General features: G+C 38.4%; 2 protein-coding genes across 3 annotated transcripts in view; one reads left to right on the top strand and one right to left on the bottom strand.

The window, feature by feature from the left end:
* The window catches only part of RTN1 (reticulon 1), a 141,790-nt gene extending 134,306 nt beyond the window's left edge, over nt 1-7,484 (bottom strand). For both annotated transcript variants that reach the window (XM_058162951.1, XM_058162949.1), the window contains exon 1: nt 7,089-7,484. In XM_058162951.1, the coding sequence (XP_058018934.1) occupies nt 7,089-7,272 (184 nt within the window). In that variant the 5' untranslated portion in view covers nt 7,273-7,484. The remainder of the gene's footprint in view (nt 1-7,088) is intronic.
* Nucleotides 7,485-20,740: 13,256 nt separating this feature from the next.
* Nucleotides 20,741-21,365, top strand: part of LRRC9 (leucine rich repeat containing 9) — a 72,392-nt gene continuing 71,767 nt past the window's right edge. The window contains exon 1 of the mRNA XM_058162940.1: nt 20,741-20,951. The gene's annotated coding sequence lies outside the window, so the exon portion shown is untranslated. The remainder of the gene's footprint in view (nt 20,952-21,365) is intronic.

The following is a 21,365-nucleotide window of genomic DNA, read 5'->3' as shown; positions in this document are numbered from 1 at the left end:
TAGCATGACACAGAGAAAATTATCTAGCATCTCTGTGTTGCTGGCAGAGAATCTCTGGAAATTGCATGACCAATCTGACACTGCTTTTTATTATTTTTGTCTCTCATTTCGAATAAATAAATGCTCACTGTGGTGGGAGGAGGGAAGAAGGTGAGAGAAGATGAATCTATGCTTGAAATTTCCATTTTCTAAAAAAAAAGGGATCAGATATGTTTTAGGAGTGTCTCCTATCTTTTTGTTTTATTAGGCAAATGCATTTTTTTATTAATTCTGTAACAGTTACAGCATATGTAAGGAATAGATGTCAACTCCTCAACATTTCTTAGAATTTTGATTAAAATTTAAGAACAGCACAGTCCCATAAATCAAGTCACACATTAATTACATTTGTGTGGTGATGCCTGCTCTTCAAGAGTTCCTGATAGGCAATTTTATTATGGGGTACATTAACACACATAGCATGGAAACATAATCCCATGGGACATACAAGCAAATAAGACTGTCACTAATTTTCAATTATTTTACTATTAATGATGGAGACCTATAAAAGGCTTCTCCAAGGGAGACATCAGAAAATTATTTATTTTATTTAAAAGATCTGTGTGGCAGTCCATTTTAGAAAACAACACACCCGAGTGTTGTCAAGAACATCAAACTACTGTATTACATATAACTGCACAAAAAGTGGTTGAAATTTACAAACATCCCAGCTTCAACAAGAAAGAAAAAGTCTGACAGTTAACAAAATATTTCACCACAGCAAGATCCTGCCCCACAGCAGAAGCAACCGGAATCCCTCCCCAAAATGAGCAAATGAGAAACATGCCTGGACAAGAACACAACCAGCATTCATCTGTTCAGACTAATCAACCAGAACTCCACACAACAAACTAATCAGGAATCAACATTCCAAGAATGACCATTCAGAAGCTGGCATGGACCAATCAGGAACCAACACGATCAGAACAACCTTTTAGGATTGGGTACAAACAAAGAACCAATCAATTATCAACCTACACCAATTGGAACCATCTCAGAAATCAGGACACCAGGCTACAAAGGGAGGACCAAATCAATTCCTGCTCAGTTGCCAGTGATCTATATAGCAGACCACCTTGCCTCTAAAAATGTCGGGCACAAGTGCTGCAGAAATGTTGGGAAATATATTGTGCAGACCATAATTACTAACCCTGAAGCCCAACACTGCCCATATTTGTCATGGTCTTTACTTTTGTACTGAGGGTGAATTTTTATCATATGAACATGCATAGGAGAAAGCTTTTCGAGTAGTTTTCCATTAGATTTTGGATATAAAATTGCAACAGAGAGAAATCCTATATAAATCTCTGATACTTTCTGTTTCACAGCCAAAATTCTCAAAACATAGGGTTTAGGACTTAATTTTTTTTTTTAAATGTAATTTTAAAAATTAAACATGATTAAAACCTCATGAATGAGCCAGGTCATGCAAGTTTTTGGGTGAAATTGCATTTTTGATCATTTTAAATTCTTTAAAATTATATTTTAAAAAATGTGGAGGGAGATTCCTGCAACACTAAATAAAACCATGAAATGCTGCTTTGTGGTAAAGGGTTTGCCTATTTTTGAGCAATGAGATCTGCTCTTGAAATAAATGCACAGTTGAAACAATATTAATCAGAATAACTACATGCTATTTTAACAGGAATACATATTTAATACATTCCAAGCAAATCTTCCTGCAACATTTCTAAAGAACTCACATAATTATGGATTTGTGTAATTCCAGAGATGTAATATCAGACATACACCACCAAGCTTTCAATTGTAAACTGAGGAAAACATCTGGAAAATATTAAAATATTTTCCAGTGTTTCACATCTGTTCATTAATACTGTCACACTTAAGAATTGCCAAGACATATAATATTAAAAATCATATAGTATGTGACCTTGGACCTGCTAAGCCAGTATTCTAAAAACAAGCAGTGGCCCTACAGTAAGCTGACAACATACTCCCTGCTTACTAACTGGAGCAAATATATTTTTTATAACCTTACAACTTATTTTAGTGATTCAGTACTTTTAAATGTCCTTTCCAAATGCATTCCCCTTGAGAAAGTTATTTTAAAAATAAAGATATTTTTCTTCATAATTCTGTGTATGGTCCCCCCCCCCAGATTAATTGATCCCAATCAATTTTAACAACTATTAAACATCTATTGATGCCCAGCCACTTAGTGAACTCCTTTTGACACCCAAGCATTTATCACCCACTTGGATAATTCCATGAAACCTTGGACGGTTGATACTGATGACTATGGAAAAAACAGTTTAACTAGGGCCTTTAAACTAGAAATTCCTGCATGCAATCTAGATGCTCTGGGCTTGTGATCTGCATGGAATATTTATGAAAAAAGGATATATTTTTTCATAAATATTTATGAAAAAGAATAGGTCCTCCAAAAGCACAATGGAGGCTCTGCAACTTCCCACAGGCAAGGGGCAAAGCAAGGGAGATAATGAAGCTGCAACTGATGGTGAGGGCTCTCAAATATTGTGACAGAGAATTTGCCTTGATCCCATCCTTTGATAATTTATATTTATTTATTTATTTATTTATTTATTTATTTATTTGTAACAACAGTATATATAAGCATAAGCAAGAAATAACTATACAATATGTAAGCATATATATAAGCATAAGCATGAAATAACGATATGAATTGGATACAATCAAAGGGAATATTAGGACAGGAACAGTAGGCACGCTGGTGTTCTTATGCACGGCCCTTACAGACCTCTTAGGAATGGGGTGAGGTCAATAGTAGATAGTCTTTGGTTAAAGGTTTGGGGGATTGAAGCCAGACTCCTTAACAGTGAGATTTTCAAAGTGAGAAAAACATATTATAATGCTACAGTCAACTTAAAAGTCAAAGCAAAAGAGTGAAAGTATATTTGCAACTTAGTTTTGCATGTTTACTGAATTTGTTCTATAAAAATTTATCAGCATATATTATTTTTTTTGCGAAGTTGTATTCTGCTTTAAATGTGAACCATAACAAAATCATCATTGCCTTAACCAGTATAAATGTGAAGCAATAATAATAAACACTGGCTTGTAAAAGCTATACAACTCTGATCCTAAAATGCTAAGAAACAATTGCTAAATTATTGTAATCATCATCAGCTCTGTAATGGAATAATTTACTTTACTAGAGCTGCAGTATGAAAGAAAATTTACTTTTAAATACTACTAAATTTATTGAGGGATAATTTCAAACTATTATGCTCAGAGCAACATCCGGTACTTTAAAAAATGGTTTAATGTTTGGAATTACCATCACTCCTTGCATATGGCTATCTAGACCCGTTCCAGTCCGGCTTCCGACCTGGTTACAGTACTGAGACGGCTTTGGTCGCGTTGGTGGATGATCTCTGGAGGGCCAGGGGTAAGGGTTACTCTTCTGCCCTGGTCCTATTAGACCTCTCAGCGGCTTTTGATACCATCGACCATGGTATCCTGCTGCACCGGCTAGAGGGGTTGGGAGTGGGAGGCACCGTTTATCAGTGATTCTCCTCCTACCTCTCTGACCGGACGCAGACGGTGTTGACAGGGGGGCAGAGATCGACCCCGAAGTGCCTCCTGTGTGGGGTGCCGCAGGGGTCGATCCTCCTGCCTCTCCTGTTCAACATCTATATGAAGCCGCTGGATGAGATCATCCGTGGTTTTGGGGTGAGATACCAGCTGTACGCTGATGACACTCAGCTGTACTTTTCCACCCCAGGCCACCCCAACGAAGCTATCGAAGTGCTGTCCCAGTGTTTGGAAGCCGTACAGGTCTGGATGGGGAGGAACAGGCTCAAGCTTAATCCCTCCAAGACGGAGTGGCTGTGGATGCCGGCACCCCAGTACAGTCAGCTGCAGATGCGGCTGTCCGTCGGGGGCGAGTCTTTGGCCCTGACGGAGAAGGTGCGCAACTTGGGCGTGCTCCTGGATGGACGGTTGTCTTTTGAAGACCATTTGACGACCGTCTCCAGGAGAGCTTTTTATCAGGTTCGCCTGATCCGCCAGTTGCATCCCTTCCTGGACCGGGATGCCCTATGCACGGTCACTCATGCTCTCGTTACATCGCACCTGGACTACTGCAATGCTCTCTACATGGGGCTCCCCTTGAAGAGCACTCGGAGACTCCAGTTAGTCCAGAATGCGGCTGCGCGGGTTATTGAGGGAGCAGTATGTAGCTCCCATGTAACACCTATCCTGCGCAGACTGCACTGGCTACCTGTGTCTTCCGGGTGCGCTTCAAGGTTTTGGTGATGACCTTTAAAGCGCTCCATGGCTTAGGACCGGGATATTTACGGGACCGTCTTCTGCCGGCTTCAATCTCCCAGCGACCAGTGCGTTCTCACAGAGAGGGACTCCTTAGGGTGCTGTCAGCCAAACAATGTCGACTGGCGGCCCCCAGAGGGAGGGCCTTCTCTGTGGGGGCTCCTACCCTGTGGAACGAGCTTCCCCCTGGACTTCGACAATTATCTGACCTTAGGACCTTTCGCCGTGAACTTAAAACCTATTTGTTCCACCTCGCTGGACTGGCTTGATCTTTTAAAAATTTTAATCTGACTAATTGGGGTTTTAAATGTTTAATAATTTATAGGGGGTAATTGTGTTTTAGTCTTGGCCAATTGAATGAGTTTTTTAAGGGTTGTTTTTAATATTGTTTGTTTTCCTGTATTTTAACTGGCTGTTCACCGCCCTGAGTCCTTCGGGAGAAGGGCGGTCTATAAATTAAAATATTATTATTATTATTATTATTATTATTATTATTATTATTATTATTATTATTATTATTATCATCATCATCATCATCATCATCATCATCATCATCATCATCATGTTGACTTTGTAAATATACAATTAGAATGAGACTATTGCCTTATACACTGTAAGCCGCCCTGAGTCTTCGGAAAAGGGCGGGATATAAATGTAAATTAAAAAAAAAAATATCATGAGATAGCTCACATATGAAATGCTTTCAAAAAGCAGTTTAAAAAAAAGTTTGTTTACAAAGATGAACATTTCTCCAGAGACAAAAAGTATTTATTTAAATTTATTGTCTGTGCAACTCCAATGTGCTCTGAACTGGTACTAGAAATCATAGTTTTATTACTATGCATTAATATTACATTTGGGTATGGAACAGATTGGCTTATTATATTCTTCCAAATGCAAGCAAGCATTGATACATCCTGATGGTACTTAGAGAAATTGGAATGCATGCTTTAAATGCTATAGGCCTAGAAATCACAGCAATAAATAACATCCCAACCTTCTGATCCTGTAAACATATAACCATACGACTAAGTAAAAGAGAAATACAACCAACAAACTATGATGCTTTTAAAAAGACACTGATTTAAATAAAAGCAATGAAATAATTACTCCTGTATCTCCAGTTTTTAGATTTAGTTCATATATAATAAAAAAAATTAAACGAATTGCTTTGAAGAAGCAATGTCCAAAAGAACTGAAAGATAAGTCTCTTTTAAGTGCTTTCTTTAGAATCCATTTAGAAAGTTTTAATCAGAGGGATGAAAGTAATCATTTTGGGATGAAAGGTAGTTGTGTTAATCTGTTGCAGCACAAATAGCAAAGAGCCTTGTGCCAAAAACACATTTATTAGTCTTTAAAGTACTGCAAGACCTTATAACATTTTAATGCATTAACAAAATTAAAAAAAGATTGTAGAGATTGAAGCTGAGATTACAAAACCACCTCCCCTGGCTTCTATGAGCTTGTAGGCTTTGATAGTGTCAGGTTTCCTAATGCAAGGGAATATTCATTAGATATTTGGACCTTTTTTTCTCTGGCCTTTCCATCCCCAACCCTCTAGCAATTAGCCTTCCATGAAATCCATCTAAAGATCTCTTTTCTCTTTAATATACTTGTCACCTCCCCTTCCTCTTCATTGCAGAATCTCATTTCTAATTAGAGCCTACCAAACAACATATTTTTTTAAAAAAACCTCTGTACTCAAAGCAAATTAATTTGGCCTCTTACATGGCCATTCTTCTCATCCAACAGTTGAACATCTCTCCACATCCGTGCATAGGTTTTACTACACTATTATATTCAGAATAAGCACAAAGAATGGATGAAAAGGGAAATCATTTTTTTATAAAACCATGTTGTGGGCTTCTTCTCCAATGTGTAGATGCTCAGCACAGCATAGCTAGTTGTGTATTTCCATCACGGTTAAACATTTTTTGCAGAATGAGGTCAGGGAGAGGAAAACTCAGCCCATCAATATAGTTCCTAAGGTAGCGAATGGATATTTCATTGCCTGACTGGGTCCTATCATTTCTCCCAGCCACTCCCACTCCTCAACTTGCTTCACACAAGTTCAGTACTGCAAAATTGCATAAGGGACATAAAACCATTTCTTGGCAGGTGGAAATTAAAAACAGAACAAACATTTAAGGCACAAAAAATCCTTTGGTTAAAGACAATTCTGTTACTATGAAAAATGTACAGCAAATCTTTAAATGTTAAATTTCAGACTTGGAGGAGGGCCATCTGCAAGGTCCAGAATAGAAGTAGAGACCAACAGTCTATGCAGTCTATAGAAATCTAGCACACACTGTCAACCATGTCAAAGAGAAAAGAAATACACATAAAAATCATTTGAGCAAAGGGAAAGTAGCCATATCCCAGGGGAACAAAACATACCGCACTCAGTGCAAGCCAGTTCTCTCAAATAAAGCTCACCACATTTAAACTAGATTTAAATAAAATGTAAATTACACATTGATGTCTCAGAAATGACTTGTATCCATTCACAGAACACACAAAAGTGGACAGCAGAGAGAATGTTTATGTTTCCAACTAAAACATTACACCTCAAAATGCACTGAAAATTTGTATTAAAGGTTAAAATGAACTATTATGAATTTGAAGGAGTGCTACGGAACTTTGGAAGGAAACCAAATTTCCTCTCCATCTCTTTCCGAGGCTCCTATTCTGCGCCGCCCTGTATCCTGCGCCGTTGGAAATAGGCGCAGGATACGTGCAGCCCTTTGTTTAGCATCTTTCGGTATCTCGCCTTTTACCTGTGGATGCAGTTGCCATGGCAACGGGCGGAGGTTGCTCGGCGGCTCTGAACGCCGCTGCCGGTGCCTGCGCGCCTTCGCCTTCCCAGCGCCTTGGAGACGCTCCGGCTGTGCTGTCATCTTCCGCCCCGTCCCCAGCCCGATGCTCCTCGGAGCTCTGGAGATCCGGCGGCGGCGACGACATTCTAGCTAAGTCGCAGGGCGGATTAGCTCAGCAGTCAAAACTGGAGGATGCGGGGTGGTGGGGAGGGAAAAGAAGAGAGGAAAGAAGGCGGCGGCAAGGGCGGCCGCCGGGGAGCGCGTTCGTGTGACTGCTGGCAGCTACCGCAGGAACCGCTCTGGGAAGACTGGGCGGGTGCCTGGAGAAGAGACGGCTGCTTGGGTAGTACTCTTACGGCTGTGCCTCCGCCGCTAGCGCGTTTTACGCAGGTGCACCTTGGGCGTTGAGTTGGAATCTCCAGCCCTTGCGTCACCCACTTGCTGGCATATCACAGAGCAGGGAAAGAGCTGCTTGCCCCTTTAAACTCTGCCCCGTTTAACCGCTTCGTCTCAGTGGCAGGAGGCCTAGACGGGTTCCTTTTTGAGTGCCGAAACAAAAACGAAAACAAACCCCGGATGGAGAATCTGGCTTTATGAAAGGTTCCCTCATGCATTGCCACAACCCGCAATGCACTCTGCTGACAGAGCTACTTAAAGCTTGTTTTTTTTTTTAGACTAGTTCATGCATGCATATTTATCCATCCATAAAGCTAAACTCCTGATTATTGGATATTTAAAACCAGTTTTTAAAAATGGGCTTTAACATATTCTGTTGTACTGGGACTGGATTTTAAGACAGAAAGTTGCAAAGAGGAATAGAAATGTTATGATCAACCTACTAATTACATTTTAGAATCTACCTAATGTAGTGTACACTGGACAAACACTGGCTACCAAGTTCTTCAGATAGCTCCAGGTCTTCACATTTTACTGAGCAGTTGAGCTCAAACACCCAGCCACTCCCAATTCTCAGGTTTCCTTTAAAAAGTCCCTAGTTTAATTAAAATGTAATATGCAGAGTTAAACATGTTTATTTACAAGTAAGTTGTCTGCTGATTGAGCTAGGTCTCAAAGCAATTTGCATAAATGTACAACTTTAATTTTTATAATAATTTCAAACCAAATAGAAAATAAAGCATTTTTTAAAAAAAAACTTATGGTTTTGCAAAACATTCCTCATAGGTAGGATGCAGAATGGTGCCTTGGAGATCTAGCCAAAGAGAATTTGTTCTGCTAAACAGCAGCTCCTCAAGGTTGCTAAAGCTGCTAAAGAACAAAGGAGTTTTCTGCTACTGAGCCATGATATCATCCCACTGCTAGAATTCTGTTAGGTCATTCTGACTACTGCTTTGTTTGTACCACACTGTATGGTTAATAAAAGATGACAAACGTATGCAAGTTTTTTCATGACAAGGCCCATGAAATTGTTTCAAACCAAAATTTATCTTCATCCTTGAAGATACTTGTATTCTTAGCCCCAGATTTCCATCAACACCAAAATAAAGCAAGCACAGAAACAAATGTGTGTACATTAAAAAAATGAACAAAGAGGCACTGAATTATTTCTATAGAATTGGGGAGAAATGGGAAATGGGAAGTCTTTTTTGCTCCCCAAACTTGGTTGCTTGCTTCCGGATGTTTCATTACCTGACTAAATAATATAACCTTGTCAGATAATGAAATGTCTGCAAGCAAACAACCAAACTCAGAGAGCTTGGACTCTATACTTCAATCCAAAGTTGCATATATTCTCTTCTAAAATCGAAAATGCTTGGAGTTCAGGAGCTTGGATAATACCACCACTAGCAGTAGACAGGTGTTGCTGTTCTACTGAACTCAACTAAAGCAGAAAGACCAAGCTGCTGGTATTTTTAGCAGGACTGGCCACCACAGTGGCTGTGTGCTGCCTGCTAAGCAGCAATTATTGTTTCAAAGCATTGTTCCATTCCATGCAGAATGAGCTGCCTCAAAAAGCACAGCCCCCTGTTGGAAACTTTCTTGCCAGATGCTGATGCTGCTTTGTTCATTTATTAATTGTCTGTTTAGACTTTTTGTATTGTTGCTGTTTTAACCTAGCAATTACATCTCACTAATAATTCAGCTTGATTATTCCCTTTTGAATAGGAAATGAAAAATTAGTGAGATATTAGGACTTCTCTCAGAAAAACAGGACCAGAGGTACTCTAGGCTTCACCAGTCTGAGAAATCTTGCAGAAAGCATGGAATAAAAACAAACTCAATTAATCAGCAATGGATGAGAGAAAAGCTGTATTAAATAGATTATGTTTGTGTTTTTTTATCAGCTCCAACAGAAATGGGTCACCTGCGGCTTCAGGCTACCTATGTACCCTAAGGGCTCTTTTTGCAACTACCAGAGTTGCCTCAGACCATTATCTCTGAGAATTTGTGGAATAATCTGTCATCATTTCAAAACAGGAAACCTGTAGTGCAAGTCCTATAATAGACTTGATGGCACATAATCATCATTCACGTTTGTATAATTGCATTAACTGTGACTTTCAGGCTAACACAAAATGTTAAACGCAGCTTCTGGCTACCAAAGATTTCTACCTTTGCTCTAGCTCAAATCTCTCTAAATATTACCTGCCATTTCTGTTTTTTAAACAATCATGTTTCACTTGTTAGAATAGAGAAAATGTTGAACTGTGCTTATAATCATAATTTTACTTGTGGGTGTACAGATTTGTAATCTGCCTGAAAAAGAGCCTTTGCTTATAATAATGTATAATGTTGCCCCAGTGTGGTAAAGGACCTTACAAAAGCATGTCACTTTGCTTCAGCTTGGTTCATCCACTTTGGGAATACCAGCACCAACATATAAGCTGTATATGTGCAGAAGTTACTTTGCTGAGTGAAGTAATGCAACTTCTCTGCCCTGCCAAACTGATGTGGGGTGCTTTTTATTTTGCAGAGGTATACAAAAGTACAGTTTGCACAGATATCCCTTCAAATATCTGCTAGGCTCTATTTGAACTATATTCATATACAATAAATATATTTACATTCTACATGAAACATAATGCAATGTCACCTGATGTAATTTTTTTCCTATGGTCACATTCACTATTTATTCCATTGCTTTCCCCAGGCTAGCATCCAAAAGCATAGTGTGGCCGGCCCTTCTTTAAAACAAATTCTGCAGCTCCTCCCTAAAATGGCTCTCAGTTAGTGATGTGTGTGAAAGGTAACACACCACAACATTTTGGGTGACATACAGCATTCACTATCAACTGACAACAACTATTCTTGAAAGCACGCCCCATTTTTGTGCAAATGCAAATTTCAGAGGGTCAGAGGCCTGCTGTCATGCGGCCTCTGGAAGTCACATGAGAGAGGTGTGTTCTGGTGCAACCTCTGAAATTTATTATTATGAAATTTATTATTGCCGCCTTCGACATGACCTGAGTTTAACTCATAGAATCATCCATTACAATGTCCTTCCTGTTGAAGACTACTTCAGCTTCAATTGCAACAATACAAGAGCACACAATAGATTTTTAAACTTAATGTTAACCACTCCAATCTTGAATGCAGAAAATATGACGTCAGTAACAGAGTTGTTAATGCTTGGAATACACTACCTGACTCTGTGGTCTCTTCCCAAAATCCCCAAAGCTTTAACCAAAAGCTGTCTACTATTGACCTCACCCCATTCCTAAGAGGTCTCTGTAAGGGGCGTGCATAAGAGCACATATGTGCCTACCGTTCCTATCCTATTGCTTCCTTTCATTATATCCAATTAATATAGTTATTACATACTTATGCTCATTTATATGTTTATATATTGTATAATTATTTCATGCATATGCTTATATATATTGTTGTGACAAAATAAAATAAAAATTCATAACAAAGTGGCGTGCTTTCGGGGAATTTTCAGAAGCTGCAGAGAGTGTTCTCTGAGCCACTTCAGGAACAAAGGGTTCATGCGATTTGAAGCAGACCTGGGTAGGCTGCAGAGGCCTGTCAAAAGAAAGACAAGAACACCTTGTTAGCCTTAAACATTGGCAGATCCAAGTGTGCCTTGCCCAAACAGACTCCAAGGTGGAAAGGCACCTCACTGTCCACTCAGACAAAAGAGAAGCAGCTTTTAAAGATGGAGAATTCCTCTACCTACAGTTCAAACATATTGCATTTGGAATGAGTTATTTCATTGGTTAAAACCATTTGACACATCTCTGACATAGTGTACACATGCAGTAGCTCTAGTATGTAACATGTAACATCCTATGGTTTCTTAGTATGATCTCATTAATGATTACTTAAATATTCTGGAAGTGTGGTTTTTTTCATAGTAATAGGTTTTCAGGTCACTAAAGGTCAAGTCAGTGTCTTGGCAGCTTTGAACCAGTTTGTATGAGTCTATTCATACCTAATTCATAGCTTGCTTTTTTACTTCAAGAAATAGAAACATTTATTTAAAAAACTTTCTAGTTACTGAAAACATTAATGAGAGCGCTCCACCCCCACCCCACTGCCATCAGCCTGAGGATAAATGGCACATGGCAGATCACCCACATAATTGGACTGTATTTTTAAAAAATAAATGAATATGTAAACATGTTTTTTTTTTGTTCAGAGCATGTGACACACCAGCAGAGACAAGTTAGGCATTTTCTGAATTTTTGTCACACTAAGGAAAAAAGGTTCACCAATATTGTTCTAGGACTTGAAGAGGACGCCCATTTGTGGTGGATCTGCCAAACTTTAGTTGGAATTTCTTCTACTTAAAACAGTAGCAAAAGTTCTGAAGTAGAACTTCTCATAGGAGTGGAAAGGATCTTGAAGGTCTTCTAGTCCAACTCCTGCCCATGGCAGGAGAACTTATGACCTCCTGGATAAATGGTTGTCCAATCCTTTCTTGAAAACCTCCAGCAATGGTGCACCCACAACTCTAGGTAGCAAGTTGTTCCATTGGTTAATTGTTCATACTGTCAAGAATTGCAGGATATTTCTGCTGACTGCCGATTTGGCAGCAGTTTAGCAGTTTGATTCTCACCTGCTGAAGGTTGATTCATCCTTCCATCCAAGTCGGCCTTTCATCCTTCCATTCTTCCATCCTTCTGAGGTCAATAAAATGAGGTTCCAGATTGTTGAGGACAATGTGCTGATTCTGCAAACCACTTAGAGGGGGCTGTAAAACGCCGTGAAGCAGTATATAAGTCTAAGTGCTATTGCTATCAGTGAGAGTCAACTACAATAACTTTTGAAACTCTTTGGTGCAACTGTTCCCTTTTTCTGGAATTGGTACCAAATCTCAAAAAAGTGTTTATATATAGTTCTAGCTTAATATTACCTTAAGATTAATTCTGATGGCAAATTAAATTGTGGGATCTTCCAGAGCCAATTTCTCCCAATTTGGTTGTTTCAAATTTCACTTTGATTCAATTTAATGAGCAACTATGACTTCAACTGCACTTTCCATTCCCCCACCCCCATTTAGATTTTGTAGCCCAGCCAAATAAAATCAATTGTTAAGATTGCTTTGCAACAAACTTGTAATCACTTTTTACAGTAAATGGTGTTCCCTGATCTCTTGTTTGCAGGAAGTCAGTCCTCAGATGAGTCTGCATATGGCTGAAACGTCTTCTCTGTGCAGACAGCTCAATTAAAATGTTTGATGTAGAAAAGCTGACTGCCATATTTTCATCCAACCACCATGAAAGTAGCTATCTCTAACCCCTCAAAACAAAACAGATCTGCCAATAGAGCAAAATCTAAAATGACAGAAAAGGAGAGAAAGATCCTTTGAAGATGCACATACTCTTTAAAAGATTAAGCAATAAGCAGTATCCTTGATCTGGACTTCTTTCCTCTGTACAAGTATACTGAAAGACAGGAATTTTAGGTGCAATAAACTAAACTGTGTTGTAATTTATTTCTTATCAGAGCTATTGTAACAAGAACATTTGGAGTACATCACATTCATTTTTTTGTTGGGCAAATAGGAGGAAATTAGATAAGTCCAAAACTGCAAGATAGTGTGTAGCAATTGTTTTTCTCCTTTGGCTTCCTTTCTTTCCTCCCTAGTCTCCTGAGTTCATATCAATAAAGTTCAGTGAGGTTGAACTTTCACAAAAGCAACTGGCACCTCATTTTTATTTTTATTTTTTTTAATTTTATTTATTTTGTTAAACACAACAATATATATAAGTATAAGCATGAAATAACCACACAAAATGAATACAACCAAAGGGAACATTAGGACAGGAACAGTAGGCACGCTGGTGCTCTTATGCACGCCCCTTACAGACCTCTTAGGAATGGGGTGAGGTCAGCATTAGACAGTCTTAGGTTAAAGTTTTTGGGATTTTGGGATGAGACCACGGAGTCAGGTAGTACATTCCAGGCATTAACAACTCTGTTACTGAAGTCATATTTTCTACAATCAAGATTGGAGCGGTTCACTTTAAGTTTGAATCTATTGTGTGCTTGTGTATTGTTGTGGTTGAAGCTGAAGTAGACTTCGACAGGAAGGACATTATAGCAGATTATTTTATGAGTTATGCTCAGGTCATGCCTAAGGCAGCATAGTTCTAAATTTTCTAAAACCAGAATTTCAAGTCTGGTGGCATAGGTATTTTGTTGCGATCAAAGGAGTGGAGGACTCTTCTTGTAAAATATTTCTGGATACGCTCAATTGTATTAATGTCCGAAATGCAGTGTGGGTTCCAGATAGATGAGCTGTAATTGAGAATTGGTCTAACAAATGTTTTGTATGCTGTAGTTAGTAGTGGAATCTTTCCAGAGAAGAAGCTATGCAAGATTAAGTTTACAACTCTTAAAGCCTTTTTGGCGATGTAATTGCAGTGGGCTTTGGCACTTAGATCATTTGATATGAGAACTCCAAGGTCTTTGACAGAATGAGGGTCATCTACAAGGTCATGTCCATCAAGCTTGTATTTAGTGTTCTGATTCTTTTTTCCAATGTGTAAGACAGAGCATTTGTTGGTTGAGATTTGGAGTTGCCAAATTTTTGACCATTCTGATACAAAGTCAAGGTCTTTTTGAAGGGTAGCAGAATTGTTGGTAGTGTTAAATAGTTTAACATCATCGGCAAAGAGAACACAGTTACTTATAATATGGTCAGAGAGATCATTAATGTATAATATGAAGAGTGTTGGTCCTAGAACACTGCCTTGGGGGACACAGCTATTAACAGGAGCAGGATTTGATAGGGCACTGGCTATTTTGACCACTTGTTGCCTGTTGACAGGAAGCAGTTATCCAATTATGAGGGGTCTGGAGATGCCGTAGGATTTTAGTTTTAGAAGAAGTTTGTCGTGTACCACTGAGTCAAAGGCTTTACAGAAGTGTATGTAAATTGTCTCTATTGCAATTCTTTGTACAAACTCATTCTTTGTAATGCACCATCTATAAACAATATACATGGAAGTAACTGACCCTGTGATTAAATGCTGCCCCTAAGAGCTCACAGAATATTTTAGTTGCTGTTAGACCAGTGGTGAAATCCAAATTTTTTTACTACCAGTTCTGTTGGCGTGGCTTGGTGAGCGTGGCAGGGGAAGGATATGTACCACATATACGGTATCTGTGCATTTTGTTTTTTTGGCCTAAATGTAGAACCTTACTTTTGTCACTGTTGAATTTCATTTTGTTAGATAGTGCCCAATGTTCAAGTCTGCCAAGATCTTTCTGTATCTTGAGCCTATCTTCTGGAGTGTTGGCTATTCCTGCCAGCTTAGTGTCATCTGCAAATTTGATGAGTTCCGCATCTATCCTCTCGTCCAAGTAATTGATGAAGATGTTGAAGAGTACTGGGCCTAAAACAGAGCCTTGGGGTACTCCACTGCATACTTCCCTCCATGTGGATATAGTTCCATTGAGGACTACACATTGCATGCGGTTGATCAGCCAGTTATGAATCCATCTGGTGGTGGTGCTGTCTAACCCACATTTTTCTACTTTATCTAGTAGTATCACGTACAGATTTCTAGGATCAGTTCTGAGAGGAGGCAAAGTGACTCAGAATACCAATCCTGCAAAAGAATAAAAAAAACCTTAAAAGTAAACTTCAGAGGAAGAACAATCAACAGTAATGCCAGTCAGCAGCTAGATAGAGGGCAGCTGATCAGAACATATTAAGTTTCAGCCTCAATTATCAAAGCTGTATTGGAGATGATCCAGGTGAAATTAAAGGCTCTCTTTGAAACAAGCAAGGCTATGATTAAGTAAGAAATCCAATTTTCCATTGAAGTTGAGATCCCCAAAATCCAGGCATAAAATTCTAGTGCACTGTTTAGGGTACCTCAAAATTTGTTGTCACAGAAAGTCACAAGTTATTTTTTAGTTCATTAGACTGAGAATTCTTGATCCTCTTATTAACCAAATACTAATTCACTGGGGAGGTAGTCACTTGTTTTCTCAACAAAGAGAATGTACAGTTGCTTTGTACGTGTAACCTTTTATGAATTCCATCCTGTTTCCTAAGCTCTGACAAGCCCATTATTGATCTTGAAAAGTTAAGTTCACAGCCAATCAGTTGTTCATTTCAGTATCAAATAGAAGAACAGAATGGCATTCAGAGAATGCCTCCTTGTTCATTCATTAATGTTGTATGTATTTTGCCTACTAATTCCCCCTCCCCAACATGTTTGCTTCTAATGATGAGTAATTATAAAGCAGCCGAAGCTATGCAACAATAGGAAAAATTGGTTGGAGACAAAGAATCAGAAGGCAGCTTGGGACACATTCTCATGTTTTGCAGACCTTCAGCACTGTAAATAGTAAAATTATCTTTTATTCAAAACCAACTCAGCCACTAAACAGAGGGTCTGTGTGATATCACAAAGAGTAGAGGAATCCCTAGAGCTGCAGAGAAATCCAGTGCTGAAATGTCTTTGATTCATAGCATCCATGAAAGATCTTCCTAAATGGCTGGATGATACATATTAAATCCAGAATATAAATGTGAATAACCTGTAGAAGCATTATAAACTAAGGCTTTATTGATAAGAAACCACAAGAATTTGCTAGAAAATTCTTCAATGCATTTTATAGTATATGGATGGGAGACACATGTAAAAAAGTGACATCTGGTGGCATAGAAGTGACACTTCACATACCCCAAAGAGTTTTTGTAGCTTGGATGGGCAAATAATTTTGCTCAGGCAGAATTGTACAAATGGAATTGGTGATTGGTGATTGTACCTTCAATAAACAATAATTAAATTTTGCTTTAATATATGTCCAGTCAGTGTCTTTTTGGTATCTTTATTTACAGGTTTGCAAATAGAATAGAATAGAATAGAATAGAATAGAATTTTATTGGCCAAGTGTGATTGGACACACAAGGAATTTGTCTTGGTGCATATGCTCTCAGTGTACATAAAAGAAAAGATACGTTCATCAAGGTACAACATTTACAACACAATTGATGATCAATATATCAATATAAATCATAAGGATTGCCAGCAACAAGTTATAGTCATACAGTCATAAGTGGAAAGAGATTGGTGATGGGAACTATGAAACGATTAATAGTAGTGCAGATTCAGTAAATAGTCTGACAGTGTTGAGGGAATTATTTGTTTAGCAGAGTGATGGCCTTCGGGAAAAAACTGTTCTTGTGTCTAGTTGTTCTGGTGTGCAATGCTCTATAGCGTCGTTTTGAGGGTAGGAGTTGAAACAGTTTATGTCCAGGATGCGAGGGATCTGCAAATATTTTCACGGCCCTCTTCTTGATTCGTGCAGTATACAGGTCCTCAATGGAAGGCAGGTTGGTAGCAATTATTTTATCTGCAGTTCTAATTATCCTCTGAAGTCTGTGTTTTTCTTGTTGGGTTGCAGAACCGAACCAGACAGTTATAGAGGTGCAAATGACAGACTCAATAATTCCTCTGTAGAATTGGATCAGCAGCTCCTTGGCCAGTTTGAGCTTACTGAGTTGGCGAGAAAGAACATTCTTTGTTGTCCTTTTTAATGATGTTTTTGATGTTAGCTGTCCATTTGAGATCTTGCGATATGATAGAACCCAGAAATTTGAAGGTTTCTACTGTTGATACTGTGTTGTCAAGTATTGTGAGAGGTGGAAGTATGGAAGGGTTTTTCCTAAAGTCTACCACCATTTCTACGGTTTTGAGTGTGTTCAGTTCCAGATTGTTTTGGTTGCACCACAAGGCTAGTCGTTCGACCTCTCGTCTATATGCGGATTCGTCATTGTCTCGAATGAGACCAATCACTGTTGTGTCATCTGCGAACTTCAGTAGCTTAACAGATGGATCATTGGAGATGCAGTCATTGGTATACAGAGAGAAGAGAAGTAATGAAGTAAATTCAATGTAAAGAAGTAAATTCAATGTAATGTGGTATAGCATATGCAACAAGCAACTATGTTAAATGATACTTTCTCTTAAATGTCTTCTAAAAGACAACTATATTCATAATCTTGCTGAAATACAATGAATTGATCCATTCAAAAAGTCCTGTAAATCAGTTTAAGCACTGAGTTCATAGCTACTAAGTATGACTCACAATGATAAATTTCATATTACTTTATCTTGAATATGCTGTTGCTAAGAGTCTAAAACAATGGCATCATCTTGAATATGTATCAGCTGGTATATACCAAGAGAAAAAAGACAAATTAATCTTCCAAATATTGGAAGCTGAGGCAAAATCTCAATAATTGAGTCTGTAGTTTTTACATCTGTAGACAAAATTATTTTATTCATTTTAATCATGAAACTGTAAGCAAATCAGAGAATGCTACAAACTTCTAGAATGCTACTCATTCTGTTTCTAGTATTATACATGCTACCCCCACTTTGTAAATGTTTAGTAGCCTTTCTATTGCTTTCCTACTTCATAGTAATTATAGGTAGTACTCAACTTACAACTACAATTAAGCCCAAAATTTATGTTGCTAAGTAAAAAATTTGTTAAGTGAGTTTTGCCCCATTTTACGACCTTTCTTGCCACAGTTGTTAGGTGAATCACTGCAGTTGTTAAGTTAGTAACATGGTTGTTAAATTAATCTGGTTTCCCCATTGACTTTGCTAGTTAGAACGTTGGAAAATGTGATCACATGACTCCAGGGCACTGCAACTATCACAAATATGAGTCAGTTGCCAAGGAGCTGAATTTTGATCCCAGGAATGCTGCAATGGTCATGTGAAAAATGGTCATAAGTCACTTTTTTCAGTGCCATTGTAACTGAACTGTCACTAAGCAAACTGTTGTAAATCGAGGACTACCTGTATGCCTTCATTATTTTTATACATAAAGCATATTTAAATGTAAGTTTTACTACAGTTACAATGGCAGATTTGTAAAATTTGACTCTTATTAACTATTATGGATAGCATTTATTTTAACTTTATCAGAAAAGATTACATTTTGTTTCATAAAACAGGCAAAATGCCACCCACCTCCAAAGATGGCTTGTCTGCCTTGTGTACCAGAATTAAATCCAATCAATACAAACTGATGACAGGTGCAATTAAATCTACGCTTAGTCCAAAGTAAATCTGACTGAGGTAAGTAAAATTCGAAGAATGTGTGCACTAAAAGAGAGTGGACCCAGACGTTTACATTTAATTAATTACAGCTTCTCTGAAGCCAATTGAGATTTTTCTTCCCTAAAAACACAGTGCAAACTCCAGCCATGTTTAAAACCCCTTGCTTGAAGCCCAAGCCGCACTATATTCCATGAAACTGCAGTCCTTGGCATTAATTGCAACAAGACACCTTTGCCTCAATAAAGAGCAACAAACCACCCTTAAGACCAGGGATCCCCAAACTTGGCAGCTTCAAGTCTTATAACTGCCAAGTTTGAAGACCTCTGCTTAAGACCAAAAAAATAAAAACATCCCCCTCCCACCCCCACCCAAAAAAAAGCGCGTCATAGTATTCGGCCTGTGCCGACATCCCGACGGGACCATCTTGCAACTCTATGAAAATTCCGCTGAGGCGGGCGGGCGTGGAGGGGGAGGGGAGGGAGGAACAATCATCTCTCCTCACAGTGGAGCCAGGTCACGTGCTATCACGCTGTAGCTTCGCCTCCGCTGGTTGGCTAGGGCTTGGCAATGAGCGAGAAAATGTGGTTGCCTAGTGACAAGAGAGGCCTCTGTTGTACACAGCCTGGACTTAACTTGGGCAGCAATTTAGGGCTCCAGGCAGGTGAGTGATGGCCGCTGGGGAGGACGATTTAGGGGCACTTGCTTACCAGTGGAATCGTCCTTGCTCCGTCGCCTTTCCCGAACAGGTGCACTTCGAATGGGTTGGGCTAGAATGCCGATCATTCCAGGCTATGGAGTTATTCTGTAATAATTTTGAGGGTGGGAACGTGTCTTCTTTTGCCCCCCCACCCCCAAAAGAGAAGCACCTTCCTCCCTCCATAAATTATTCTGGAATTCTTCTTCAACCTTTACTGGAACCGCGTTCTCCTTTGAGAGCTTAATTAAAACGACTTGAGGCAGGTTATTTAGCTTGCTTTAGGCGTTCTTTTATATTTGAACCCCATATTGTTAGCACAGAAGAATGAGAAATACCTTGTATTTCCTGTGATCTTTCATGAAACCATGTTTGTGTTACACACACACACACTATCCTTTTATTCTCCTCATAAGCTGAGAAATAATAGCTCAAAATCATCCAGCGTCTGGGTTTGCAGAAATTGGCTGTGGACAGTTTGTGGTTTAAGGGGGCAAGTAGTGGTTTAAACACATCCCTGTACCCTGTCCTAATGTTTCCTTTAATTGTATTCGTTTTATATATTCAATTCATGTTTATACTTATATATATTATCTAATACGTACACAACAAATAAATAAATAAAATTATATTACATGAAACACACTATTACATTGAACTAATATGTATTTGTGCTTAATGTGCTATTTGAACGCAGCATTTGTGTTTTGTTAAAATAGATTTGGGATTTATTGTGTTACATTCACCTGTCAATGAAAATAGAACACTTTCATTGTATCCCCTTTTTGTGGGGAATGTGTCTGGAATCATGTTCTTTCAATATAGAATTCTGTTCTGATTAAGGGTCTTTTGGAAAATTATAATTTTAACATGTTCTCTTATATCCTACAAATATTGTTGCTAGTCACAATAACACTTAGCATTTTTATGGGTACAACTTCTTTCACCCCAACTAACTTTTTAAGTTTTACAACAGCAAACAATGGAGGCTGTTGTCTATTTTATAGAAGATAACTCAGTCATGCATCTAAAATTGGTGTTTTGTTTTGCAAATGCATATTAATAAGGAATTTCATACTTCACAACCAGCACAGTGTAGATGTGTTCTGTAAATTTCTTCCAAACCTATCCAGTTTTGAGCAATCCATTCAGAAGTAGTAAAAATACAATAATTAATCAGAGTCTACTTCTTTTCTCAAATTAGTACATAACATCCTAATTATCAGGGGAAAAAGTGAAAAGATTATCTTTACAGATCATTAAAAGACGACTCTCTTAGAGGCAGTTATTAAAAAGAATCTAGAACTTGGGTGCTAAAATCTTGTGGAGCAATCAATATTTTGGTTTATTTGCAACACACACACGCACACTTTTGAATAAATCTGTATGCAGTTATACTTGTAGTGACTTCTGGAGTAGTTTTGATGCCTTTGTGGAAAGCCAAGAGATTGCAAGCTTTCCTCACTTCTGAGAGCAAGATGTTCCACAATGCAGTGGCAGTGGCAGTGGCAGAGAAAACCTTCCCACAACCCCACCAGTTGAAATTATTTGACTGACAGTCTGCAGCATACCTTCCCTGCCTGAATGAGTGGGACAGAATGAAGTGCTGGTGTGAAATTGGTTCTTTAGGTATTTTTTCTTTAAGTTTAGTTTCTATGATGTTTTGCAAGTATACTAGGAAACGTATATTTACTATTACAATCATTTTTTAAAATAAAATTTGTGCATATAAATGAAAAAACAATATATAGTCCATTATGTGAACAATGTTGTTGTTGTTGGTTTTTGTTTTTTTTTGTAAATGGGTATTTTGTGATAACCATCACTGAATTTGGCAAATATTTTGTGAGTAGGTATACTTATTATGGTAACCACTTGCTGAGAGTACTGTGATAATATTTTTATGATTCTGAACTGCCTGGTCATCCAAAAGGCTTGAAACTCCCTGGAATAGACTATGTATTTCAGAGCTTCCATATAAGGAAACTTAAGAAGGTAACTTAATGGGAGTTGGCTGATCAGAGTATACTACTCTTGTTTGTT

The sequence above is a fragment of the Ahaetulla prasina genome, chromosome 1 (genome assembly GCF_028640845.1).
Source record: "Ahaetulla prasina isolate Xishuangbanna chromosome 1, ASM2864084v1, whole genome shotgun sequence".
Taxonomy (NCBI): Eukaryota; Metazoa; Chordata; class Lepidosauria; order Squamata; family Colubridae; genus Ahaetulla; species Ahaetulla prasina.
The sequence above is the reverse complement of the archived record's forward strand: the minus strand, read 5'-3'. Positions and strand labels throughout refer to the sequence as shown.